The following is a 27683-nucleotide window of genomic DNA, read 5'->3' as shown; positions in this document are numbered from 1 at the left end:
CTCAAGAAAAAAAGAAAAAAAAAGATTTTTCTTGTTCAAAATGATAATGGAGTGACATCAAAGGATTTGTGGGTTGTGAAAATTCATAGTAAAACCCACCGTATCATAATATTTTAATATATTTTGAATTTATCATTTTACCTAGGATTTTTGCATCTGTGCTCATCATTAAAATAATTTTCTTTCTACATATATCTTTACAAGCAAAACTACAGCAGTCTTTTAAAATAAGCTGGGTAAAGTTTAGTTTTTATTTCCTGGAGCAAATTATATTAGGTAGCAGTTAGTTGTTTAATTGTTTCTTGAAACTTTGGCAGAATTAATCTAAAACTACCTAGACCTGAACAGTCTTTGACTGCCAGTTTAATTTCTCCAATAGTCACTGGACTATTCAAGTTCTCTTTCTTTCTTTTTTCTTTTTCTTTTCTTTTCTTTTTTTTTTTTTTTTTTTTTTTTTTTTTTTTTTTTTTTTTTTTTGAGATGGAGTCTCCCTCTGTCACCCAAGCTGGAGTGCAATGGCACAATCTGGGCTCAATGCAACCTCCACCTCCCGGGTTCAAGCGATTCTCCTGCCTCAGCCTCCAGAGTAGCTGGGATTACAGGTGTCCACCAGCATGCCCGGCTAATTTTTGTATTTTTAGTAGAGATGGGGTTTCGCCATGTTGGCCAGGCTGGTCTCGAACTCCTGACCTCAGGTGATCCGCCCGCCTTGGCCTCTCAAAGTGCTGAGATTACAGGCGTGAGCCACCACGCCTGGCCAAGTTCTCTTTCTTCTTATGCTAATTTGAACATGCTTTCACCATGGGATGTACCTGCTCCCCTTTCACCATCTGTTATAAGCCTAAGCTCCTGAGGCCTCCCTAGAAGCTAAGCAGATGCCAGTACATGCTTCCTGTAAATGCTGAAGAACTGTGAGCCAATTAAGCTTCTTTTCTTATAAATTACCCAGTCTCAGGTATTTCTTTATAGTCATACAAGAACAGCCTATTACAATACATAGGTATATACATGAATAGCAAAGAATGTCTCCTTGATCAGACATTGGACAGCCTCCTTCGAGCTCTCTGCACCACTGGGCTCAACCTGGGCATTCCTGTCTCTGCCCCTGCAGAGCCTAGTTTTAGCAGGAATCCTGCCAAGTCAGTTTAACCCCAATTCCCCACGCCGGGTGTCTGAACACCCTCCATATCTGACCAAATTCCAACACCTGCTCCACCCCACCCCCCCATCCCCCATGTGGATCACCTTGGCCCACCCTCAGCAAGAATCCTGTTAGGTCCGGGAAGCCAGAACCCCCACTTGATGTCCCCTTCTCGGTGACTTTCCATCCACCATCCCCCATCCTGCTCCTTGGTTATAAGTAAGCCCTTTTCCTTATTATTTTCGGACCCCAATCTCTCTCGCCTGCTGCAAGACCTCAGTGCAGTCCCTGACATCTATGGCGATGGTTCTGAATAAAAGTCTGTCTTGCCGTTTTTAAAATGTCAGAATGTGTGTGTATATATCTCTATATCTGTAAACATATATAAATATAGATAGAGATATCTCCGAGGAGAAGGTTTTCCAATGTGCAGTTTTTCTTCTTGCACGTTGGGATCTTAACCCTCAAGCAGATCTGGAAAAAGCTTTCATGAGGATAGAGCCTGGGATGGATTTGTAGGGGAGGTGTAGACCATGATGCCGGGTAACAGGCCCTGTGTTTTCTGGCCACACAACTGTAAGATCTCAAAAAGACCCAATCAACGATTCTAACCCAACTCTCTCTATATTTACTCAAACACAGTATTACTCCCTGACTAGTGGTTAACGGACTTGCTTTCGGCGGCCCCAGAGGCGGTCGCCAGTTTAGCCACCTCCCGAGGAACCTGCGCAGTCCCGACGCTCACCAAGCGCTTTCCTGGCGGTAACAGGGTTGGGGGCAGCGCAGAACCCGCTTCTGCCCTTATCAGGAGCCCAGACCTCAGCTGGGCTCTACCACCCCGTCCCCACCCACCCTGGAAGCCAGAAACCCTAAGCATCCTCCCTCCCTCCCCTGCTGGCCGCTACGAATAAACCAGACCTACGCTTCGCGCCTAACGGCTCAGGCCGAAATGCTACCCGCAGTCGGACCCCAGGCCGGAAACCTCCCCGACGCGGGACCGCGGGCAGGGGAAGGGGCGGGCGCAGGCTGCGGGGTCGGCGCGGAGGATGCACGCGGGGCTCCTGGGGCTGTCCGCCCTGCTGCAGGCGGCCGAGCAGAGCGCGCGTGAGTGCGGCAGCCGGAGGCTGTGCTCACCCCTGCAGCCCCCTACCCCACCCCGGCGCCGGAGCCGCACAGGCGGCCTATGCCTGGACCGGCACTGCCCGGGCCTGCGCCCAGCACTGCGCGCCGGTGACGCACGGTGGTAGCCACCCCACCTGCCGAGCACGTCCCCTTGTCCTTAGTGGATGCCCACGCATGCACGATCTCCTCACGGATGCATGATTTTCCTCCACCTATGCTCGGTCCCCCGACCCCCGACTGGTGCTTGACTTCCTCCCGCCCCTGCACGATCCCCCTGCCCCACGCATGCAAGATCCCCTCGCAGAACCGGGGGAGATGTATCCGCCCTTCCTTCCATCACAAGCTTTGCAAAGTGCTGCGATGCCAAGATGTGCTGAGCGCAAGTCTGGGGGCTCCCGGGCTCTCCCCCGACTCCCCGCCGGCCAGGGGGACCCTGCGACTTGGAGGCTGTTCGCAGGAGGGGTGGCGGGAAGAGGGGGACGGGGCTCCGCATCCACGCGGCCCTGTAGGACAGCGACTCCGCTTCGGGGTTTAGGACAGGGCGGGACGCGGCCCTCCGGGGCCACCTCCGTTGAGGGGGGAGCCCAGAGCACGCCAGCCGCGGCGGAGCAAGATGGCCCCATTTTTCGCGCCCTTCTGGTTTAAATTCGTAACTCCTTCAGTGCCGGGGAGGAGCGTCTCCGCCCACTTCCGCCGGGCTCCCTGCGGACGCCTCTTCCGGGGCAGAGTCCCTGGGGGAGAAGAGGGGGGACCGTGGGGACGCTACCTCAGGACTTTTCCGTGAGTTCACTGGCGTCCTCGCTGGTCCGGCTGTTTCTGAGGCGCGCAGAGCAGGAAGCTCGCAGAGGACGCGCAAGCGCTCTGGCTCCGCGCCCCGGACGCGAAGGGCTGAGACAGGACCCGCGGGGGTCGGCACCCACTCCAGGTGTCCTCCCTTGTCCTCCAGCTGGGCACGGCCTGGTTGTTAGCATTCTCCAGCCCTGCAGCACCCAAGGCTTTTTGTCCAAGGGAGGCTGCCGCAGGACGCTCGGGGTGGTAAGAGCCAGACTCAGCCTGGGCACTATGGAAGGGCTGCCTGAGCCCGGACCCCGCGGTCCAGAGCTGCAGCGTCCGCATCTGTACCTCGGGGCAGTTTTCGCAGTTTCCCTAAAATCCGCGGCTTGTGTTCATTCATCCACTTAGAACTTTACCATTGGAAAGCCTAAGTAACAGTTGTGTGAAAGGATGCCTGTGTGCTGTGCCTCTACTAGCGCACCGCCTCCACGATCAACCTCAGGCAACCCTCAGGAGGGGGTGCTAGGAGTACCCGGGAGGCCCAGAGTTCCAGGCCAGGGAGTTCCCCATGTGAAAGTAGGAGAAGAGGGACCCCACAGAGCGAGCTGTGACCCCACAGGGACTAACGGTTCCGTAGTGTAGAGTTACTGACTGGGGAGTGCAGATCCTCTCTCCACTGTGTAACCGTACCCAACCACCATCACAAACAAACAAACAAACCAGAGCGGAGGTTTCATCATTCTCGAGGATGCACAAGATGCTAGGCACTTCTCACATGTCGTATATTGCCCAGCAGCTCCGGAAAGCCCTGACACTGTCATTTAGTGCATGCCTGTCCCTGTTGCCAGAGGCTCTGCGGGCTCCCATGCTGCTCCTAGGAGACTTGCTGGTGATGGGGACACTGTGTTGGTTGGTTACTGTTTTTTTTGTTTTGTTTTGTTTTGAGACAAGAGTCTCGCTCTGTGGCCAGGCTGGAATGCAGTGGTGCAATCTCCGCTCACTGCAAACTCTGCCTTCTGAGTTGAAGCCATTTGGGTGCCTCAGCCACCCTGAGTAGCTGGTATTACAGGCACGCAGCCACCACACTTGCTAATTTTTGTATTTTTAGTAGAGAGGGGATTTCGCCATGTGGCCCAGACTGGTCCTGAACTCCTGACGTCAAGCGATCTGCCCGCCTCGGCCTCCCAAAGTGCTTTGGTTTTATTTTTAATGAGATTGTTAGGTGTGGCCACAACATGAGACACAGGAGAGACTCTGGAAAGCAAAGTTTGCTGTACTCACAAGTCCTAGGACAGGAGACATGGCACACCATGCTGGGCCACAGGGCAATGTCACCAGCGTGGTAAGGAGGCAGGAGACAGGAACCACAGGAAGTTGAGGCCAGACCCTTTGCTGGGGCAGGGCACCAGCTTCAGATTAGCTCTTTGAATAATTTCTGTGGCTTTGGGGTATAAGGGTGGTGTCTGGTTGCCTGGCACTGGGCCCTGGGATGATTAAGGCAAAAGAAGTCCTCCTTTTTGGGGGTATGGGCCAGGTAGGGGATGTCTGGCTCTGGCTAGATTTAGTTCCTGTGTCAAAGGTAAGACCCTGGCTGGGCCCTTTGCTAACTCAAATAACTGCTAGCCTTGGGAGGGGCAGTCACTCCCCAGCCAGAAAAGTTTTAAGAGGTCAGGACATCATAACATCCAGAAAATGTTAAATTGTTTAAAATGCAGGTACCCGCACTCACTCCAGCCTTCCAATAACCTGCTTGCCTTTCCCCTTCTCCCCTAGGCCTCTACACCGTGGCTTACTACTTCACCACAGGGCGGCTTCTGTGGGGGTGGCTGGCCCTGGCTGTCCTCCTGCCCGGGTTCTTGGTCCAGGGCCTGAGCTACCTGTGGTTCCGAGCAGACGGGCATCAAGGGCATTGCTCCTTGGTGATGCTGCACCTCCTACAGCTTGGTGTTTGGAAGCGGTAAGAACAGCTACGTCTTTCACCTCTGGAGCACAATTGCACAGGTGCAGTGGGAGGACTCTTCTGTCCGTGTGGCTTCTGTCCTCAAGGTCATAAAAGTTTGGCATTGGGAAGAGGTTCAAAGCTGCCATAGCAAACCCCGGCTCTGATATTGGCACCCCCGGCTCCTGCCTGCACATTGTTGAGCATCTCCAACCTCAGGGGCGCTTTCTCTGTGCAGCTGTGACCTTACGAAAGGCTTTTTCTTGTCTTCAGCTGAAGTCCTGTCTTGCTGTTTTGATTTGTTGGTTGAGCCGTTAGTTCCATATAAAGCAACTTGCTTAAGGCAGTTCCATCTGCACACCTGTCACCTTAGAATAGGAAGGTGGCATAGCTTTAGTAAACCACAGACTAGACAATGAAGCCAGTCTGTTGACATTTGCTTCAAGACTTCGTCTCAGGAAAAAGTCATTTGGATGCCAAGGCTAGTTTTTTGTCTAAAGAAGTAGCCTGGGATAGTTCTGGGGCCTGGTGGGCTTATCCGTGATCCACAGACCATCTCAACAGGTGAGGGCTGCTTTTTTCTACTTTGAGAACCTAGATTCAAGGAGCTATAAGAAGAGATGTATCCGTGAGTTTATATCAAGGGCACATTTCAGCTGTCAGCTGCTGCCTTATAATTCCATTGGGTTGATAGGGATTTTTGTTTTGTTTTGTTTTGTTTTGTTTTTTGAGACGGAGTCTCACTCTGTCACCCAGGCTGGAGTGCAGTGGTGTGATCTCTGCTCACTGCAAGCTCCACCTCCTGGATTCAAGCGATTCTCCTGCTTCAGCTTCTCAAGTAGCTGGGACTACAGGCACATGCCACCATGCCCAGCTAATGTTTTGTATTTTTAGTAGAGACAGGATTTCACCGTGTTAGCCAGCATGGTCTCGATCTCCTAACCTCGTGATCCGCCCACCTTGTCCTCCCAAAGTGCGGGATTACAGGCGTGAGCATCTGCACCCGGACACAGGATTTTTTTTTAAGGGAGAAAAATTCAGGGATCAGAGCAGCGAAGCCCTGCAGCTCAAGTGTTCATTAAATCATGGGCACCGAGAGTTGGAAGAGTGTTCAAGGGGTCATGGCCAATGCTGCTCCGTGTCCTGGGGGCTTATGCCTGCAAACTATTCCCAAGACTTTCTCAGGAGGCACTGAAATGAATGTTGAGCCCCACATGGTGCATCATTGCGAGCAGGGAATGATGCCATCCTGCCCAGAGTAGAATCTCAGCTAGGAGGTAGAGGGTGCTTCTGAGAAAGACTTAGAGCACCCACTCTCAATTTCACTGGACCCTCAGAGTTGGACCCTAAACCTCTAACAGCACCAAAAGCATATTTGCGGCCACAGGCATTTTGCCAAAGCTGGGCCTTTGTGTTCAAGCAGTGCCGTTCCTCTGAAAAGATAGGGCCCTTCCTTCCATGGGCAAGAAGGCAGAGAAGGATCTTTCCAAGGGCCTCGTAGGGTTAGAGCCTGTCCTGTGGCCTGGCTGCCATTGTCGTCCCCTTCCCTGATCGGCCCAGACCAGTCATCAATCCATAAGGGCTCTGGGTCTTACTTGGCTTTGACCATCATAGTCATAAGGCATGAGCCCTCGAGGACAGAGGCCTGTTGAGTGAGTCAGCTACCATAAGTACATGTTTGGTAGCCCAAACAGAGAGGTAAGCCCAGGTGATCACTTGCAGAAGCTTCCTGGGTAATGGGTAGACAAATCTGCCTTCTGAGGCTGTGTGGACCCTCAGGCCCCATGGAATCCACTGCCTCCCTCAGAGATGGGGACTGCCAGGGGACCGTGGTGTGTCCAAATTCATGCTGCTGGTATTTCACAGTGGACCCCACACTATCTTTCCCATGCACTCTTAATTTTCTTAAGTGATGCCATGATTTTCTGGTGTATATAAAAAAAACTAACTTGAATACTCAGGTATATACTAGTGAACTCATATAGATAAGTGAAGAGATACATGAAAATTATAAGTTAGGAAAAACCATTAGTCATGTATATTTATTCCTGTTTTTAAAAAGAGGTTAAGATGACTTTAAAAATACACATCCTTAAAAGAACAAAAAAGAAAAGAAAAGAAGTGAGAAAGGCCAGGTATAGAGATGAAATGTTAGAAAACAAGATAGGGCCAGAATGCACAGTTATTGGAAGCGGGTCACAATTTGGCCCTAAGGTTTGTAACAGCCAGTGCAAGCATAAAAGCCGCAAGATTTGCAGTGTTTCTCAGGTTAAACATGAACCAAAAAACAGAAATTTACTTCCATGGAGGAAAGCTTTGAAAGTTAAAATAGACAGCAGTAGATCTAGCACGTTGGGTTCAAAGAAAACACTGAGTAAAGTAGTGTTTTAGTGAAGCAATCCAGCTTTCTGAATTGCAGTTCTGCAAAAGGACCTGTAGGGGGAGCCAAAACAATTGTGTTTTGCACAATTTTGAATTGCCTAAGAATATAGGTCCCTTTGAGTGTCTTGATAACAAAATACAAAAGAATCTACTAACTGAAAATCCAGTAAAACACAAAGTTACTTATAAAAATGCAAGGATTGAGGCCAGGCGCTGTGGCTCACGCCTGTAATCCCAGCATTTTGGGAGGCCGAGGCAGGTGGATCACGAGGTCAGGAGATCAAGACCATCCTGGCTAACACTGAAACCCCGTCTCTACTAAAAATTCAAAAAAATGAAAAATAAAAAAAAATTAGCCGGGCTTGGTGGCTCAGAGATAAGAAGACAAGCATGCTCAGTATCACAGCTACTGTTTAATATTGTGTTGGAGGGTATATACCTAATGTATAAGGAAACTGAAGGAAATAAGATCATGTAACTAGCAGAAGGGAAGAGTGAGACACTCATCCTCTGCAGATGATTATATGCTTGTCTACCTGGAACAATCAACCTTGTCAAGCTGATAAAATAGTTGAAAAGGCAGCCGGGCGCGGTGTCTCATGCCTATAATCCCAGCACTTTGGGAGGCTGAGACAGGCAGATCATGAGGTCAGGAGATCGAGACCATCCTGGCTAACATGGTGAAACCCCGTCTCTACTAAAAATACAAAAATTTAGCCAGGTGTGGTGGCGGGCGCCTGTAGTCCCAGCTACACGGTAGGCTGAGGCAGGAGAATGGTGTGAACCTGGGACGCAGAGCTTGCAGTGAGCCGAGATGGCGCCAGTGGACTCCAGCCTGGGCGACAGAGCAAGACTCCCTCTCAAAAAAAAAGAAAAAAAAGCAAGGATTTGGCCTGGCGTGATGGCTCACACGTGTAATCCCAGTGCTTTAGGAGGTGGAGGCAGGTTGATCTCTTGAGGCCAGGGATTCTACACCAGCCTGGCCAACATGGTTGAAACCCCATTTCTACTAAAAATAGAAAAAATAGCCAGGCTTGGTCACTCACACCTGTAATGCCACCTACTCAGGAGGCTGAGGCATGAGAATCACTTGAACCTGGGAAGCAGAGGTTACAGTGAGCTGAGATTGCGCCACTGCACTCCAGCCTAGGCAACAGAATGAGACTCTGTCTTAAATAAATAAATAAATAAATAAATAAATAAATAAATAAATAAATGCAAGAATTTAAGCCATAAGTGTATTCTTTTTAACGTTCCCAATAATACATACTATGTTAATTTTAAGTCTGACTCTGTTCAAGAGAACCTAACATTGGTGACTACTTATTTAAACAAAGACAATTACTTTTTCCACTTAGGTTTTTTACTTCCACTTTAATACTGTACATTACCAACATCTTTTTCACCTTTCTTTTTAAGCCCATTTGTAAACTCAGCCTGAGATGACAGAAGAATGCCTATCTCATCCTTCGCGTGCATCTTGGTTTAGCAATTTTTCTTTAGTGAAAATTCAAGGTTCTCAAAGGCAAAGTTAAGGTAAACTCTAAAGACATGTAAGACAAGTTCAGCATAAATGGGTAGCGATTTAATGTTTAAAAGTATATAAAATATAGCCCTAGTGCTGGAGGGCCGAGTCGCCTCAGGATCCCTCGAGTGACGCTTGAAGGATGCTGCGAGTTCCATCAATGTAGGGAGGGAACAGGCATTTCTGACACAGAAAGCTGCAGCCGCTGGTGCAAAGACATAGATGCGTTCCAAAAGTGGTGTGTTTAGGAAATTAGGAGAAGTTTATTGAGACTAGAGGGGAAGAATTTCCTAGATGGCAGGAATGCGGTGGGAGATAAATGGGCTGGACTGTGAAGAAGCTTTTCTACTGGGATAAGGAGTTTGGATTTTATCCTCAGGCATTGGAGACCTGTTGACAGGGTTTGAGCAAAGGAATAATATGGGCAAATAAGCCTGTAGACAGATGGCGCCAGGGACAATAAAATGGAACAGAGTTGGTAGGGACACGGTCCAGGCGGGCATCCAGAAATCCAGGCAAGAGCTGATAAGGACCTGGAATGACGCAGTGACTGCGAGGACAGATGTCGGATACCATCTCATAGGACCTAGTGACCAAACCCCCATGCTCTCCATCCTGCCTCAGCTTTCACCCCAGCTTCCCTAGTGGCTGTCCAGGGGTCTCAGCCTGAATTTCTCCCTCTGCAATGGGTTCGAGACATGTCGTTTCAGAAAACCGGGCTAGTCACGTTCCCGCTGGTCCTCTGTTTCTTACAAGGGTAGCCCCACGACTCAGCCTTTCCTACCTCCCCCACCTTACCAAGCACCAGACATTCGCTATTCCCAGACATGGACCTTCATTTCAGTGCCTTGCACCCTGTGCCGCTGATCCCAGACACTCCTTTAGGCTGTTCCTACCATCTACTTGTCCAGAGTTTGCCTGTCCTCCTCTTCCAGGAAGCTTTCCCTGACCACCTCATTCTCTCTCCCTGTGACTCTGATTCCACCACTACCCAAGCCACTCATTTTCATACTTTTGATACATTTCTTCCTCTTTAAGCTTTTCACATTTGTATGTTTTCTTTCCACGCTGAATCTTAAGTTTCTAAAAGACATCTTTCATTTCTCTTTTTTTTTTGTGAGAGTCTTCTTGCTCTGTCACCCAGGCTGGAGTGCAGTGGCATAATTATGGCTCACTTGCACCCTTGACCTTCTGGGCTCAAGTGATCCTCCTACCTCAGCCTCCTGAGTAGCTGGTACTACAGGCACCCACCACTATCCTAGCTAATTTTTTTGTTTGTTTTGTAGACATGGGATCTCCTTATGTTGCCAGGGCTGGTCTCAAACTCCTAAGCTCAAGCAATCCTCCTGCCTCGGCCTCCCAAAAAGCTGGGATTCATTTCTCTTACTTCTCCTGTGGTCTGTAGTAGGTGGGCTTTTCAAAGCCCAAGAAAAATGCATATTGAACAAACAAAGCTTTTCTGGAAGAGCAAGAAGAGGAAACTCCCCCGTGTCAGGAACAAATGATTTGAGAGTGAAAAGAAAAACACTGCCTGCCCTCATGGTTACATTTTTTAGTGTCATATGTTTTTTTAACATTAAGTTTATGTCGGGAATCAAGACACAGTAAGAAATGGGTTCACTCCAGGATTCCAAATCATGAAAAAGGAAAGTTGTTTTTCTTGGACATCTGTCCTAGGATCTCAGCACCATGAATAAAGCCATTTGCAAGAGGACTCCCCGAATCTTCTGCTCTGGACGTAGAAATGTTTGCCAACCATCAGGGTCCAGCTTGTCACCTGCCAGTCAGAGCCTTAGGGGTCTCTAGAGGGAGTTTTGCAGGTGACCTTCCAGATGCATCCAGCTTGGCTTCGGGAGCTGCTACATTGAAGGGACCTCTAGTTCTTAACTTGGACAAGAGAGGGAAGCAGAATCTGGCGGGTTTGCTGGGCACCAGGCTCGTGTGCAGGCGGCTGTGGTCGTCTCCTTGTTGCTGCTGCTGGGTAGACCCAGAGAGGAATTGGTGGGTGGTGGTGAAATCTCATCCCCAGGCGAGACTCGAAGTCAGAGCCCGCAGGTGTGGCTGGGGAGTGGCTTCGTCATCGTCATGGGTTCTATGTGGCTCTTCAGGTTGTAAGGACGGTGGCCTGTGCCACTTTCTACTCATGAGATGAAGTTTCCAATAAAGGTGTCTGGCATAGGCTCGTGGGAAACAGAATGAAGCGAGGACATGTTCTGACTTCTTTCTCTGGTGCTTGATTCCTTTTCCGAGAGCCTAGGAGGGCCACCCAGGCTGGGTGAGCCGATGTGTCCCCGTGGCCCTGGGCCACCCCATCCTGTAATCCACAGTGCAGACATCGGCAGCTCTCTCTGCTGCCCGGTTCTTGCTGGTGTCCCACCCTTGCTGGTGTCCCGTTAGTATCCAGACCCCTTAGTGGGAACAGTCCCCAGGGTGCTGTCCTTGGCCTCTGCTGTCTTCACACAGTCTCTTCTGGCCACTTCCAGTCCCTCAGCCACAACTGGTCATCCAGGTCTCTCCTTATGGGGGCTCCAGCCATCCTCACATTCCTCACTGCTGAAAACAATCACACTGTAGCCAATCCAGCACTCCTCACCTGGCTTAATTCCGTCAGTAGCACCACCATTTCCAAGTCACTTAGGCCTGAAACCTCAAAGCCACTGCAACTTCCCTCATCTTCCCTGTTCAGTCATCAAATCCTGATCTCCAACCCCACTATTCTCTGCACCTGCTCCCCACTTTCCGTTCCTAAGACTCCCTTCTCACTTACCCTTCACTAATTACTGCTAGAAGTATTCTGTTAGCTCTATTTCCTCCTGATGTCCCTATTCCCTGTTCATACATACACACACTATATGCGTGCACACACACACTCACATTGCACATGCTACACATTCACATTGCACATGCTACACATGCACACTGCACACATACATGAATATACACACATGCACCTGCATGCACACACATATATACACGTATACACTGTACATATGTACGCACATAATGCATATATACATATGCACATGTTTTGCACACTTGCACACACACATGCATACATGCACATGCAGATACATGTAACACACACAAGCACATATACACCACATGTGTGTGCACACATATACAGCACATGCACTATGCACGCACACATACATAGACACACAAATCCATACACATTCATCTCATACCCCAAATAGTACATATACTTCTGCCAAATTCATTTTTCCAGAGCAAAATCCAAACCCCGTAGCCTGAGGTTCAGGCCCCTGATCTGCTTCACTGGGACCAACCCCATCAGCCTCCAAGCTCCGCATGGTGCTCCAGCCACACGGACCTCTGGCCACCCCCCAGCAAAGCCCCCAGATCCTTCTTCCCTGTCTGCTCTTCATGTGCCCCAGGTTTAGCAGCCCAGAGTTCTACATTCTGTGAGGATGAGGACGAGAGCTTTTCATCTTTTTGTCCTCCAAAGAGATGACAACACAGTACCTTGCAACAAACATCTGTCAATAAATGAATTTCCATCCCAAGAGGGTCCGGGGAGGGACTCAGGTCAGGGTGATTGCTGAGCCTCACAGAGCTGGCAGCCTGAGTTCCCTTGCCATGCAGCCGCTGCAGCTCAAAGAGCCCCCGAGTCAGGTACTGGGGTACCAGACGTGGGGAGAGTGTGGCCTGGCTGAGCACCATGGGACTCAGGGAACTGACATAGAATTGACGTCTGCTTGCAGTCAGTGCCCGGCAGCAGACTAACTAGTAATCTAGGTGACTAGTAAGGGCATAGGATATTGCTTAGCATGTGGTATGTCTCTAAATGAAAGCTGGTCCTATTGAAGCTGACCGCAGTCTGGCTCCAGGTCACGTGCCCTCCGCTGTTCCCTAGGCACTGGGACGCTGTGCTGACCGCTCTGCAGAAGGAACAGGAGGCTCCCCATCGAGGCTGGCTGCAGCTGCAGGAGGCCGACCTGTCGGCCCTTCGACTGTTGGAGGCCCTGCTGCAGACTGGACCCCACCTGCTGCTTCAGACATATGTTTTTCTAGCCTCAGGCTTCACAGATATTGTGCCAGGTGAGTAACTTTCACCACAGAACACAGACTGGCAGCCGAAGGGGGACAGGAACGTGAACCTCTTTAGCAAAACCCTCCCTTCGAGATTTCCTCTGCTTAGGAGCATTAGGGCACCTTGAGCTCACTAGCCCAAGATGATGCTTAAAACTGGCTTTTGCTGGTGCACTGAGTTTACAGAGAGTTGGCTCCCTTCTTTCTTAAGGGTCATGTTCTAAAGTCAGCCCATAAGATAGAAAGTGCCCATAATCAAAATCGCCCTGAAAATGCCTTGGAAAGACTGCCTCTCCATAAACCCAATGCACATGTTTTTCTTCTATCTTTAGTCATTAGAGTAATTCTTGGCCAGGCACAACACTCACACCTGTAGTCCCAGCACTTTGGGAAGCTGAGGTGGGCGGATTGCTTGAGCCCAGGAGCTCAAGACCAGCCTGGCGAAAACCCATCTGTACCAAAAAATACAGAAATTAGCCAGGCATGGTGGTGTGCAGTTGTAGTCCCAGCTATTCATGAGGCTGAGGTGGGAGCATCAGTTGAGGCCAGGAGTTTGAGGCTGCAGTGAGCCGTGTTGCACCACTGCACTCCAGTCCAGGCGACAGAGTGAGACCCTGAGAAAGAAAAAGAAAGAAAGAGAGAGAGAGAGAGAGAGAGAGAGAGAGAGAGAGAGAGAGAGAGAGAGAGAGAGGGAGAGAGGGAGGGAGGGAGGGAGGGAGAGAGGGAGGGAGGGAGGGAAGGAGGGAGGGAGGAAGGAAGGAAGGAAGGAAGGAAGGAAGGAAGGAAGGAAGGAAGGAAGGAAGGAAGGAAGGAAAGAAAAATACTTCTTTACAAAGCCAGAGGTTTATGCCTTCAAAGCCATGTGGAAACTGAGAACAACTCAGGCCCCAGCAATATTTGTCTCCAGCTCCCACTCATTTCAGGCCATTCACATTGTCATTATGTCTCTCCCTGTTTCTCTCAGTTGCTTCTTGTTTCCTTCTCCCTCTCCCTCCTGCTATCCCCTTTTCTCTCCTCCCCTTCCCTCCCCTCCCCTTCTCTCTCTCCCCACCTCTCCCCTTCCATCTTCATCTCTCCCTTCCTCTTTGCTGAGTGTCCACAATTGCATACGCGTAAATTAAATGCATCACATACATGACTGTCCTGTCCTTCCATCCATCTTTATCAAAGAGCCTGACACCATTGGATGTTTTGGTTCTTTTATTAAACCTCTGTCATATGGATCAAACAGCAAAGTACATTTGGGGTGGAGCCATGTTCAGAGCCTTGTCGAATCAGCTTTGTTATACACAACGGGCTTAGAGGATCAGGAAGTGGGACGTTTTTCTTAAAGGGCATAGAAAGAAAGAGTCCAGCCCATTTGCTGGGAAGAGCATTTAGTACATTGTGCAGTGGAAATATTTCCTGCATATCCCCGTTTCTTCCTGAATATAGACATGTGTATTTGGACACAGAGTTGTTCTGTTACCTGTTAGTCAAGGTGGTGGGTTAGTGATACCCTCTGTGCAGCTAGGCTTTAACAAGAGGTTACACGTCCCATTAAAGAAATGCTGTGAGTAAATCTTCTCAAGGTACTATCACTTCGGAACCTTGAAAACATACCACGTCTTTCTGCTTCCCTTGCAGGGGTGAGCACCCTGTTCTCCTGGTCCTCACTCTCCTGGGCACTGGTGTCCTACACTCGCTTCATGGGCTTCATGAAGCCAGGCCACCTGGCCGTGCCATGGGCCGCCCTCTTCTGCCAACAGCTCTGGAGGATGGGCATGTTGGGAACCCGTGTGCTGAGTCTGGTTCTGTTCTACAAAGCCTACCACGTTTGGGTTTTGGTGGTTGCAGGTGAGCTGAGCTAACGATCTGGTCATCTGTTGCTGCATAAAAAACCAACCCAGAAATGAAGGTCTCAGGAACAACCACTTATGATCCTCAATCCCAGGCCTGCAGGCTGACTGGGCTCTCTGCTGAATGGATCTTGCTTGGGGGGCCTCAGAGATGGCAGTGGGGTAGCAGGTGTTCGGATTCATAGGGAGCCTTGACAGGAATTAGCAGCTGAGAATGCCAATGGAGAGGAACTGGGAACTGCTAGTCTTCTGTAAAAATAGGCTCAGAACTGGCTCAGCATTGCTTCTGCTGTATTCTGCTGGTCAAAGCAACCACAGCCAGCCCAGATTCAAGAGCATGGAGGTCTAGACTGCAGCTCCCGATGAGTACACATCCAGAGCAGGAAGGAAAATGTACTAGCTCTCTTGGGAGATCCTCAGCTTAGACATCCCAGCCCTCAAAACTCCCAGCTAAATCTGGAGCAGAGAACTTCTCAGAAGACTGTTCTGTGTGATAGGCCGAAATCTTTTATATAGAAAAACTGTGAGTCAAACAGGAGGGAGGTACAAGGTCCCACCTGCCTCACCTGATATAAAAATATACAGTATATATGTGATACCGCACATAGCCTCCAAAAGTGCACCATTTCCTTTGAATGCTGAATCTTGGACATCTCCTCTGTTGCAAATAGGACAGCGCCACTAAATCCAAGCCCTCCCTCCTCCCTCAGTCTAGGCACACACAATATGAATGGCAATGACAGAGAGTCTGTCTGGCTCTGGAGGCTCCCTGAATAGGGCCTGTGTGTCCCTGCCAAGGAGCGCTGTCATCTCTGGTCATCAGTGAATATATTCTGCAAGAAGGAACAGTGTACTCTTGTTTTAAGAGAATTGGAGACATTAAGAAATATTTGGCTCTTGGGCCTAGATCAAACATTAAATACAGTTATCGGCAGAAAAGATAACTTTTTTGAAAAAAAAAAACCACGCTTTGAGAGATTAGCTATTTTGTTATTCTTTTTTTAAAAATTCAGCTTGAAATCCAGAATGATTTTTTCATCTTAAAATACAGGAATAAAAATGAGAGCTGCACCACATAGAGTTCTTTCCTTTGGATGTGGAGGTTTTCAGCTCTTGTAACAATTTTAAAATAATTGGCAGTCAGTTTTATAACTGCCTCTTTAAACACTTTCTGGAATGAAAAGGGCATAGGTATACAATATTTGGCAAGTGTTATTGAAGCTAGTCTTTCTTTGGTCATCTTCGAATTAGGTCAGATACCCTTTATAAGAATAAAATGGGATAATACATGCAAAGACAAACTGCGTTGGTTTTCTGTCCCCCTCAAACCTCTTCTGGGTTTTGATGTCTCTTCTTGGATGCTGAGTCAAATGTGGTCGGAGAGGCTTCCAGCCCCTGGTCTCTGTGTCCTTGCTTGTCCCCCCATCTCCCCATGTGGACCCTGACATCTGCACCTGGATTCTCTGCAGGTGCCCACTGGCTGGTGATGACATTCTGGCTCGTCGCCCAGCAGAGTGACATCATCGACAGCACCTGCCACTGGAGGCTGTTCAACCTGCTCGTGGGGGCCGTGTACATCCTCTGCTACCTCAGCTTCTGGGACAGCCCTTCCAGAAACAGGATGGTCACATTCTACATGGCAAGTGTCATCCTAACTTTTACAGTGTATACAGCAAGTGAGGTGTGTATGGGTGTGTGTGGGGGGGTGTGTTTGTGTGTGCACCAGTGCACACCTATCTCTTGAAGAAGGAATAGCTTAGTTTAAGAAAAATACTTAAAGAAATTATAGTCTTGAACAGAGATGACAGGTTTTGAAAATAGTAACCCAGTCTCCAGTTGTGGCCCCGCATTCAATGTGGCAACAACTGAGGCATATTTGGTGATGTCTTCTCCACATCAGCCCACCTGCTGAATATCATATACTCAATGTCTTTGTTAATCAACTCCATTTTTATTAGGTGTTTGTGATTAAGATCCAGGAATAGCCCTAGAGAGTATCAGAAACACAAAAGTGGCCTCATACTTCTTCAGATTGCTTTGAGGGCAGTAGAGATTTCTTCCTATTAAAAAAAATTATAATACTTGGAAAGTAAGTAGGCACCCAAATAACTAAAATCAGATAGAATGTGGCAAGATGCCAAGAGAGAAAAAAAAATGTCTGGGACTCATAGGAGTAGCTGCCAGCATCACCTCTCATCGGGATGACCAGAGACTTTCAGATGGACAGTGGAGATTGAGCTGGATTATAATGGGAAAAGGAGAGAAAATACAACCACGTAGGTGGGGGCATGGGTTTTGGAGTCAGAAAACTTGCACTGGAGCCCAGCTCTCCTGACTGCTACCAGCACCTGGCTTCAGCCAAGAATTTAAACTGTCTGAACCTACTTCTTCACGCACTCTAGGAATAAATAAGTCACCCTCTCAGTGTTCCTATGAAGATTAAATAAGATTTACATACTTTGCAGGGTTCCTATAAAGACCAAATAAAACAATATACATAAGTAGCTGGCACAAAATAACCCATAAATTGTGGCCATTAGTAACATGAAAAGGTGAGACTTTTGAGGGAGGAGTCAGGCATTCCAGGGTAGAGACCTGGGTGAAGATAAAGGCAGGATGCAGCTGCCGTCCAGGAAAGGGGAGCGTCCTGGACACCTGCTGATTTTGGGACCCATAAAGCACAGCAACCTCATAGGCTATGGAGCCAGACAGAGCTCACAGGACTTGTGACATTGGACACATTACTGAGCCTCACCAACCTCAGCTTCCACAGCTGAACACCGAGCATAACAGCATGTGTGTTGTAGATAGGTTCACATGCGACAGGGTCCAGGTCATGCATGAGCAGCCTCCCAACCCACATGATCCCCATGTGAACAAAGTGGAATCTTGATTTTCTCAGCCAATTTGCTGAAGTGACTTATTCATAGGTGGACATCCCGTCTGCCAACGCCCAGATAAGCAGGAGTTCAATAAGGAGGAGTTGACACCTGCCGCCTTGTTTGCTTGCATTTGTCACATTCTCACCTCAGTCGCCACGTCATCTCCCAGGAGTTTGAGGGCTGTTACAGAAGGAAAGAAAGCAAATCCTTCTTTCTTCCCAGCTGTCTCATACAGTCACTAGATCACTGAGTCAAGAGCGATTAAACAGTAAAAACAGAAATCAGGCACCATTACATCTCATTCGGAATGAGATCTACCACAGTGGCACGAGTGTCCTTATCTCTCTCCCTGTGCACAAACCCATCCAGGCCAGGCAGTCCCAGCCCGGTGGCTTGGATCCCAGCAGCATGTGGTGGGGAACATGGGCCTTAGGACTTGGTGCCCAACCAGCTAGGGCTTGATACCAGGATCTTTCAGTTCTGAACTGTATGAGAGTCATCGGGGCTCCCCTGACCCCCACACCCAGTTTTTTTGCATCTCTGAAATAACCATTTCAGATTGCTAGGATTGATAAGATGATGGATAGAAAGCCAAGAGTCTGGTGCCTGGCACAGGTAGATAGATGTAGATGCTCTGAAAGATAAATAAATAATTTACAATAAATGAAAGAGACACTGGGAGCAAGAAAGGAGAGAAAGAAGGAAAGGAGGAAGGAAGGAGGGAAAGAAGGAAGGAAGGAAGGAAGGAAGGGAGGAAGGAAGGAATGAAAGGGAAGAGGAAGGAAGTGGAGAGTAAAGATGGCCAATATCACCATAAAGAGGTGAAATAACAAATAACTCCCAGGATAACCTGTTAAACTACTGACATTTCGAGAGTGCCTGCCAGTCACATTCTGAGGTGGGGCTGCAACCAGGAAACTGAAGAAAAGGCAGAGATGACAGGTGGGCATTCTCACCGCACACTGCACCACGCACACTGCCCAGGCCTGAGTCTGGGCCCTTCCCTGTGCCAAGTGGTGCTGGGCAACCCTGGCTCTGTGACATGGGCCATTCAGAGCACAAGGCAGCCTCTCCCTGTGTTCCCCAATACCCCCAGCTAATCTCCATTGATCCAATGTGGCTGAGTGGCCAGCGCCTGAAGCCAGTACCTCTGGGCAGGTTAGCGATGCCCAGACTGTGATCTTGGAAGCCTGAGGCCACACTGCAGTGGACACACTGGGGCACCACTCCCTGAGATGGGCACCCTGCTGGCACAGACCCGTGCTGCCATTCGAAAGCATTACCTTCTGCAGAGGGTGCCGGGCCCCTCGCAGCCCCAGCCCTTGAGACAGCAGCTCACAGAGGAAAGAGGCTGCCAAAGCCCAGGCCCTGGGTGGGCCCTGGAAGAAGCTGCAGTTCCTGTCTGGAAGCCCCAGCCTTGGGCAGCGCAGCCCAGGGCCAACCCAAGGATCACCCACCTATGTTGAACCTATTCCTGGGCCACTGGAGAGTGTACCACCCCCACATCCCTTCAAGTAAGAACATAAGGTGTTTTGTTTTGGCTTTTGGTTTTTTTTGAGACAGAGCTCGCCCTGTTGCCCAGGCTGGACTGCAGCAGCGCCATCACAGCTCACTGAAGCCTCTGCCTTCTAGGCTCAAGTGATCCTCCCACCTCAGCCTCCCAAGTCACTGGGATCACAGGCACATATCACTATGCCTGGTTAATTGTTACACTTTTTCGTAGGGCCCTTAACCAACAGGCCACCACCTGGCAGGGGTTCAGGAGGTTTCTGCTGGAAGGGTCTGGCAGGGAATGGGGACTGGGGACTGGGGACTGGGGGCTGGGGGCCTCCAGTGCAGCCGGGCATCAGCCCTGCTGGTTGTCAGTGGCACTCAGGGGGGCTTTTCTGCAGTGGAGATCCCCAGGCTCCCCCTCAGAGATTCTGGCTCAGTAGGTCTGAATGGGACCTGGGAATCCGTGTCTGGAGACAGCCGCAGGTGACACTATGACCGGCCTAGCTCAGGAGCTACTCACCTGTCCTCACCTCCTGCGCAGAGGCAGGAGCAGGCCTCTCGGTCATTTCTGAACGTGATATAAGACCCGGTCTCACTTCTTTCACCCATCACGGGTTTATTCACATCAGCACACATTCAGCTTCCTCCTGTGCTGAGAATGGAGTTCGACACCACAGTGTGAGAGTGTCATGCCTCAGTGGCCACAAAGACATAAGCAAATCCATGCAGCCACTGTGATCAGAGAAGTGACGCTATCCAAACTCCACAGGACACAAGAGGCAGAGCCTGGGAAAGTCAGGGAAGGGTTTACAGAGGGGACTTGCACGAGGTGCTGTGTGGTGAGCGAGGTTCACCTGAAGGAAAGTGTGGAAGGGGGCTAGGACGTTTTAGGCAAAGCTGCAGAAGACCCTGGAGTGTGTGGAAATCCACAGGAAAGTGAGTGCGTGCACGTCAGAGGTGAACAAAGCCCTGCACTCGTTAAAAGCAACGAAAACAGATTGCACTGAGTCTATCGCCACAGGGAAGACAGCCCCACATGAACTGAACCCACCTTCAGGTTGTGCAGAGGTGACTGGGGACTTAAAAGGGAGAAAAAAGGAGGAAGGCGGAGGAACATCAACGGGCTTGGGCAGAGACAGGGAGGTGGAAATTTACAAAAAGCAGGAAAGTGGGATCGTAAATGGGAGCGTGCCGTCCGCGTTTGTTCATTGGCGCTTGTCCCTTGTTAGGAACAGAAACAAATTTATCATTTCTTTATGACAGGAGGCAAGAGTCAGTCCTGTTAGAGCAATGCACCCACCAGGCTTGGAGTCTGTATTTAAATAGATGGCTCTTGGGTCCTTGAGAAGACAGTTCTAGGTAATGAAGAGGTGTATCTCAGAGCACAGTGAACCGATTTGCAATTGCAAGCTTTCTAAAGTAACTGCTCGGAAAGGAAGTCCAGAGTCCTATCCGCCCAGCACCAAGTTGTGGCTGGAACAAATGGTACATTCTCCTGGCAGCATTACGCTTTCTTAGGCAGGAACTTAAAGGAGACTGAGGTCGGCATCGTAGGGGTGAGGCCTTGAGCCGCTGGAAACTCTGTCAGTGTTTGTTCAAGTCTCTCGGTGTGGGGAGGTGAGGGGCATCATATGTGCTGAGTCTGGAGTTCTCGTTGGCCAGGGTTGAAGACTCATGGAAAAGAAGGCTCAGAGGATCCTGACTGGAGTTTGGTTGAGGAAACACTCTTTGTCAGTGGAATGACATTTGAGGAGAGCATGCTGGAAGATGACCCCAGAAAGGAAAATTGGGGCTAACTGGCAAACAGGACCATCTGCTCTGTTGAGAGTAGGGACTGGATCCTGAAGTTAAGGGGGGCTGTTTCGAGGTGCACTGGGGAGGAATGGCAAGGTGCAGTCTCTGGGTGAAGCAGGTTGCCCCGACATTGGTATGGAGGAGAGATTTCAGAGAATGAAGATAGGGGTTGCCTAGACAGAAGGCATGGGGGGCCAGAACCACGAAAATGGTGGGAAAGACAGGAGGCAGGTGGTGGAGTTGGGACACATGTAAGGCTCTGAACCACCAGAACCACACAGCTGAGGAGTGGGGAAAGAAAGGCGCCTTCTGTACTGGCTGCTGGCCAAGGCCTTTAGTACAAAAACCCTGCCCATTGCGCCCAGAGGGACTGGGAGAATGGACATTCGTAGGATTACAAAGCAGCTCCTCATAATTTTTTTATTTATCTAATTCATTGAATTTTTGAGAGTGAAAAATGAAGCCAATGAATAACCCTGGCAAATATTTAAAGAGTTTTAGCAAATCAGTATATAATTTAAGTGTTATTTTTAAATAAATAACATACACAGTATTTAAATATAGTGTCTTTGAATTACATCGAGTTTGTTTACTTATTTTAATGAAGATATATATTTTTATATTTAAAAATTGGAAAGCAAAGTTAATAAGCCGACCCAGACGGGGTACAAAGAGCCTTCTGGACCATCTGCCATTTTGACCAGCTGCAGCCGCGGGGCCAAGCTCCTTTGTCAGCCTGCGAGCTCCCGTCTCCTGCTGCCACCTGGTGGCCCCAAGGCGAATTTACCTGGTCGCTGCAAAGCAATTATTTTAAGGAACCAAAATCCTAAAGTTGTTAGAAAGTTTGTGATCCTAGCTCCCTGGAATTCAGTGGCATCATGAGCTCTGCAGCTGCCTTTAATTACAACACTAACGTGTGCCTGCAGTTAGCGTGAGGACGGAGAAATATGCAAAGTAGAAAATAAAAGTTTCCTCTCAGCCCAGACTGACTCTAAAGATGGCCCCACAGCCATTTGAGGGATGCCCTTACATTTCCTGGGCCTTTATGATTCTGCAGACACTTTAATGAGCCACTCTGAAAGGTCTCAGTGGGACACAGCCCTGCTCCTGGGCAGGCCCCAACAGCCTGGGGTCTCCAGTGGGCACTCAGGATGGAGGGGAGGGGGAGCCGCTGCAGACTCACGGGACGGGGTGGTCCCTGGGTGGTCTGCACCTGACGAGGTGTGGTGCCTCTCCCCTGGGTCCCGCAGGTCATGCTGTTGGAGAACATCATCCTGTTGCTGTTGGCCACCGACTTTCTCCAGGGGGCATCGTGGACCAGCCTGCAGACCATAGCTGGGGTCCTGTCTGGATTTCTGATTGGTAAGCCCCAATGTTGCCTTCTTATCTGCATCCCCTCCCCAACCTATTTTTTTTTTACAATGGGCTCAAAGGGCAGGAAACTGAGTTCAGATGTGGTTAACTGGAGATCAAGGAACCAGGCTCACTGCACTGTGGGTAGCAGAGCCGTCCCCATCAGAGCATGAGACACTGAGCTCAGCCTCATCTGCCTTGCGATTGTGCTCAGAACCTCACGCAAAGCTGGGGCTGTCCCTCTCTACCCTAAAGCCCCCGTCCTCCCCAGAGTTTCCTGCAGGGTTGAGGACATGACCTCCCTCTGCCCTCCCACCTTGGGGAGCTCCTCACATCCTCCTGACATGGCACCCCCTGCAGCCCATAGGCAAGCACCCCGGGAGGTGGGTGCCCTAGCAGTGGAGGAGAGGAAGGTGAGGCACAGAGGAGGTCGAGTCCCCAAAAGATCCGATGGTTTGTAACAGATGGAGCTGAGATTCAAGGCCAGCTCCAATGCAGGCCTCAGCACAGGCCTGGCAGCTGTAATCAGCCATGTTTTATGAATGCATGGCCCCAAGCTCTGTGCCATGCCCACAGTGATGACCTCGCTTCCCAGATTGGCATGAGCTCCGCAGGGATTTCACCCCCTACTTGAAAGGTGTGGACACCAGCCTCCGCTCCCAGCACAGCAGGCTTCCACTACTGTCACTTTCAGGCCTGCAGTGGGACCGTCAAGGCCAGCACCCGCACATTTCACATGGGGCCTCGCGCTTCTGCAACACGGGCCAGGACAAAGATTCCCCAGTCCTCTGCAACAACTCCTGCCCTCACTCCAGAGCCTGCTGTCTGTCACCCCCACTCTGAAGAGGTGCCTGGAAGTGGCCTCGGGTTCTTTTCTTGCTCACAGCAGCCGGGGGTTGGACGTGGCCTGTGTGAGTGGCCTGGACCTGGGAAGGAATGACCTGGACACAAAGCACTTAGTGAGATGCAGGGGCTATTCACGGGTTGGAGAAGGGTCAGACGCTGTGGCCTTGTAACAAGCGTCTGAGAGCCACAGACCACCCTGGGTTTCAGCTCTGTCCTTCTTCACGAAACGTCATGGCTCCTCACTTGTTCCAGCTTCAGGTAGCTGAGACAACCCCTTCTTTTTCAAATCAAACTTTTTAGAAAATTGTAGTTTTAAGAAATAATACAGAGAGGCCGGGCGCAGTGGCTCACACCTGTAATCCCAGCACTTTGGGAGGCCGAGGCGGGCAGATCACGAGATCAGGAGAGTGAGACCACAGTGAAACCCTGTCTCTACTAAAAATACAAAAAATTAGCTGGGCGTGGCGGCGGGCACCTGTAGTCCCAGCTACTGGGGAGGCTGAGGCAGGAGAATGGTGTGAACCCAGGAGGCGGAGCTTGCAGTGAGCCGAGATCGCACCGCTGCACTCCAGCCTGGGTGACAGAGCAAGACTCCGTCTCAAAAAAAAAAATAATAATAATACAGAGAATTCCCTGTACCCATTACCGGGTTTTCCCCCAGTAGTAACATCTCGCAAAACAGTGGTACAACATCACAGCCAGGATCTCAACATAGTACAGTCAAGGTGCAGGGAGAACCCTTCCATTGCCACAAGGACCCTTCCTATTGCCCCATTCCTCTCGCCCCTGCCACCTCCTCCCCTCCTGGCCACCATCCATCTGTTCTCTGTTTCTGTTATTCTGTCACGTGGAGAATGCTGTGTGAAAGTACCACACAGTGTGTGGCCCCCTAGGGATCGGTCTTGTTCACTCGGCAGAGCTCTCTGGAGAGGCTCCCAGGTTGCTGTGTGGCAGCGGTTCCTTGCTTTTTATGACTGAGTCGCATCCCATGGCTTGGACGGACCACAGCTTGTTTCACCATCGACCCATGGATGGGCATCTGGTTTGTCTTTTTTGAAATAATCATTTGAATAGCAGAGCATTGATTTCTAAGCTGTGTGTGTGGATAAATGGCCTATGGGAAACTGAGGACATCAGGCTGCCCAGGTGAGAAGCACCCCTCTCACCACATTGCATGGTAGTCTGGGTGTTCCTGGCATATTTCAAGCAATCCTTCCTTCAGGAAGGGGCCACATGATACTTGGAACAAAGGGGCCTTGCCAGCTGGGAGGTCTAACAACTCTTCTGGATTTTCCAGTTCACGGGAGGTATAGCTGAGTCCTGGGGGCACAGTGTGGCTGGAGAGAAAAACGTCCCCTCATCTGCTTTCTGGATTTTAACACTGATTCAAAAAAGATGTCCCGCACCGCTCCAAAAACCTGTCACAGTCCTGGGAGTGGACGCCTGGTTTCCTTCCGGTTCCACTCCAGTGAGAAGACATTTTCACAGCCAGTATGCTGGCCCACGGCACAGCAGGAGGGCAGTGAGTAGGGAGCCCAAAGCCGCGGGCAGCACCCAGCACCCAGGTGGCCGCCGGCTCAGAACCATGTCTGCCGCTCCTCCTCTGGCCTCTGATGGAGCTTCCAGTCCCCTGGCTCCCCGGCTGACCCTTGGGAATCTTCGGCGGGAAGACTGAACACAAATTATAGTCCAAGGAGCACGAGCTTGCATCCAGGCTCCTCCCCTTTTCCTTCCATCCTGTGACCAACCTTCATTGCATACCAGCTGCGTGCCAGCCTGGGGATGCCACCAAGAACCCCCGGACCGCATGGCCTCTGGAAAGTCTGTGTTCACTGAATAAGTATGCCCAGGACTTCTGTGGTCAGGGGCCTTTGTTCATCTCTCCTGGCCTTGGGTGGCTGCTTGTACAAGAAGGATGACAATATGTCCCTCACCGGGCAATTGTGAGAGTTCAAAACAGGGCAGACATTGGCTGAGCAGGGCCTACTGCAGAGGGGGCGCTGCACACAGAGGCATTCCATCTCTCTTGCCCAAGTTTGAGCCTGGCCACTAACCAGCTGCTTGACCCGGACCTCCCAGTCCCCTAAGACAAGAGAGGATTGGGGGGTGGGGGGTGTGCTTCCGGCGGTCTTTCTAGCTCCCTCATGCTGCAGTCTCCTGGCCTCAGGCATTACTTCAGGTTTTGTGCTGTTTATAATGAGCACCCTGAAACCAGGCTCCTTATCCAGTACAACAGGAAACTGGAAATAACGTGGGAGGCTTACTGGAATGCTCTGTTAAAGAAATTATTGCAGCAGTCAACACTTCTGATCAAAATAAATTAAACTGACAACAATGTGATTAAGATGTTTATGCACAAAGGAAGTATTGTTGTTGTTCATGGAAATTCCTTGATATGGGGTTTTTGATGAATCTGATTAACCTCTGTTTAGGTCTTACTTGTTTTTGAGGTTATTTCTTACACCTTCCCTTCCCCCTGCTTTGTAACCCATCAACCACTGTATTGACAGTTGAATTTGGAGTGTATGGTCCAGTTACTTGAATGCATATTTCTACCAAACGTTTTGTACCTGTGTGTACAGTCACACGCACACACATGTAGATGACTCAACTGGAGCTGCCCTCAAGACAAAAGCATAGAATCAATCGGATTGAAGCCTTGTTATTCGTGTTTAAGTCTAGAAATATTTGCAGCTTATAGAAGCTGGAACCTACTTAAATTCCCCCAAAATATCCAGTTCTGAGGCTCCAACAAGAGTCCTATTTTGGATCCCAAATTATCTTGCTCTACACAAAAGAGCCAGAACCTGAAACTGCACACCACAGGGAGGATGCAGACTTCAAAGAACATAACCTTGTGGTCTTTTTGTTCTTTTTCAGGCAGTGTCTCGCTGGTAATTTATTACAGCCTGTTGCATCCAAAATCCACAGATATCTGGCAGGGCTGCCTAAGGAAGTCCTGTGGCATTGCAGGAGGTGATAAAACAGAGAGAGGAGCTTCTCCCCGGGCTGCAGCTCTAGCTGGGAAGAGAACTGAGAGCTCAGGCTCATGCCAAGGGGCAAGTTATGAGCTAACCATGTTGGGGAAGCCCCCTACCCCTGAGCAGGTCCCCCCAGAGGCTGGGCTGGGGACCCAGGTTGCTGTGGAGGACTCCTTACTCAGTCATCACCACTGGCTGTGGGTGAAACTTGCCCTAAAAACAGGAAATGTGTCTAAGATCAATGCCGCCTTCGGAGATGCCAGTCCTGTCTACTGTCCACCTGCGTGGGGGTTGAGTCAACAGGACGACCCACAGAGGACGGCCCTGTCCGCCCAGCAAGAGCTCCCATCCTCATCCCGTGACCCCTCAACCTTAGAGAACAGCTCTGCATTTGAAGGTGTCCCTAAAGCAGAGGCCGACCCATTGGAAACCTCAAGTTACGTATCTTTTGCCAGCAATCAGCAGGATGAGGCACCTAGCCAGAACCCAGCAGCCACGCAGAGGGTGGGCACCCCAAAGGAAGGAGCCGACGCTGTTTCTGGGACACAGGGGAAGGGGACGGGTGGGGAGCCAAGAGGAGGGGAAGGACAGCAGAGTTCCACATTGTACTTCAGCGCCACTGCAGAAGTGGCCACATCCTCACAAGAAGGCAGCCCAGCTACTCTGCAAACAGCCCACTCTGGAAGGAGTCTGGGAAAGAGCTGCCCTACCCAGCCTGCATCACCCCAGCCAGTGGTCAAGCCCTTCCCCGTCACCATGGCTGACATTAGCCCCATCCTAGGCACAGGCCCCTGCAGCGGCTTCTGCCCCAGTGCAGGCTTCCCTGAAAGAACCCTCAGTATCTCAGAGCTGGAGGAGCCGCAGGAGCCCACAAGGGACCAAAGTCACCATGCAGCTGTTGGTGTGTGGATGTCGTTGCCACAGCTGAGGACTGCCCATGAGCCCTGCCTCACGTCCACCCCTAAGTCTGAGTCTATCCAAAGGGACTGCAGCTGCAGGGAACAGATGAAGCAAGAGCCGAGTTTTTTCATCTGACCACAGTCACGGTGGGATAAGACAACAGGCTGACAAGCCGAGCTGGTCATTTGGTGCAGTGAGAAGAGAAATCCCACTTCTGACACCTGTGTCCTTGGGCACATTACTGTCACCTCTGAATCTCCATCTGCATCCCTGAAAAATGAGGAAACAGGGCTGGACGACTTCTCAGATTCGCTGTAAACATCACAGACCCCACCCATGCATAGCAGAGACTCTAACACACTGTGGAGGAGGAGAAAGAGATTCCAGTCAAAATTGCCTGCTGCCTTTTATGAGCTATAGGTTCCCCTGTTTTATCTTTTTGCTGTGGCTTCTTGGAAACACAAAGGTAAAACCCAGATTCCTGTTTTATTCGGGGTTCTTGTTACAATTAGCTTTGCCTCACACTTAGTGGTTATGAATCTCATTTTCATATATTCTAACTGCATTATGTTATGAAATCTCCTGGTAAGATAATGTGAATGCTTTCTGGGAGTAGATAAGGACTATGTGCTTGTAATAACTAACATAACTGAAAATGCAAA

General features: G+C 50.0%; 1 protein-coding gene and 1 long non-coding RNA gene across 2 annotated transcripts in view; one reads left to right on the top strand and one right to left on the bottom strand.

The window, feature by feature from the left end:
• Positions 1-3457, bottom strand: part of LOC114680167 (uncharacterized) — a 10694-nt gene extending 7237 nt beyond the window's left edge. Inside the window, exon 1 of the long non-coding RNA XR_013396868.1 lies at positions 3030-3457. This is a non-coding gene — a long non-coding RNA (uncharacterized LOC114680167). The remainder of the gene's footprint in view (positions 1-3029) is intronic.
• XKR5 (XK related 5) lies at positions 2045-27683 on the top strand. The gene is made up of 7 exons (XM_028852318.2): positions 2045-2245; positions 4811-4994; positions 12758-12942; positions 14560-14769; positions 16241-16410; positions 22192-22303; positions 26021-27683. The coding sequence occupies exons 1-7, from the start codon at positions 2188-2190 to the stop codon at positions 27154-27156; spliced, it is 2055 nt and encodes a 684-aa protein (XP_028708151.2). The 5' UTR covers positions 2045-2187; the 3' UTR covers positions 27157-27683.

The sequence above is a fragment of the Macaca mulatta genome, chromosome 8, assembly GCF_049350105.2.
Source record: "Macaca mulatta isolate MMU2019108-1 chromosome 8, T2T-MMU8v2.0, whole genome shotgun sequence".
Classification (NCBI taxonomy): domain Eukaryota; kingdom Metazoa; phylum Chordata; class Mammalia; order Primates; family Cercopithecidae; genus Macaca; species Macaca mulatta.
The sequence above is the reverse complement of the archived record's forward strand: the minus strand, read 5'-3'. Positions and strand labels throughout refer to the sequence as shown.

What these genes read in the sequence shown, in the direction of transcription:
- XKR5 (XM_028852318.2), top strand. Translation starts at nt 2,188, where the DNA reads ATGCACGCGGGGCTCCTGGGGCTGTCCGCCCTGCTGCAGGCGGCCGAG. An exon ending in TTGGGTTTTGGTGGTTGCAG is followed by an intron (nt 14,770 to 16,240) that starts GTGAGCTGAGCT and finishes GATTCTCTGCAG; the next exon opens with GTGCCCACTGGCTGGTGATG. An exon ending in CCTGTCTGGATTTCTGATTG is followed by an intron (nt 22,304 to 26,020) that starts GTAAGCCCCAAT and finishes GTTCTTTTTCAG; the next exon opens with GCAGTGTCTCGCTGGTAATT.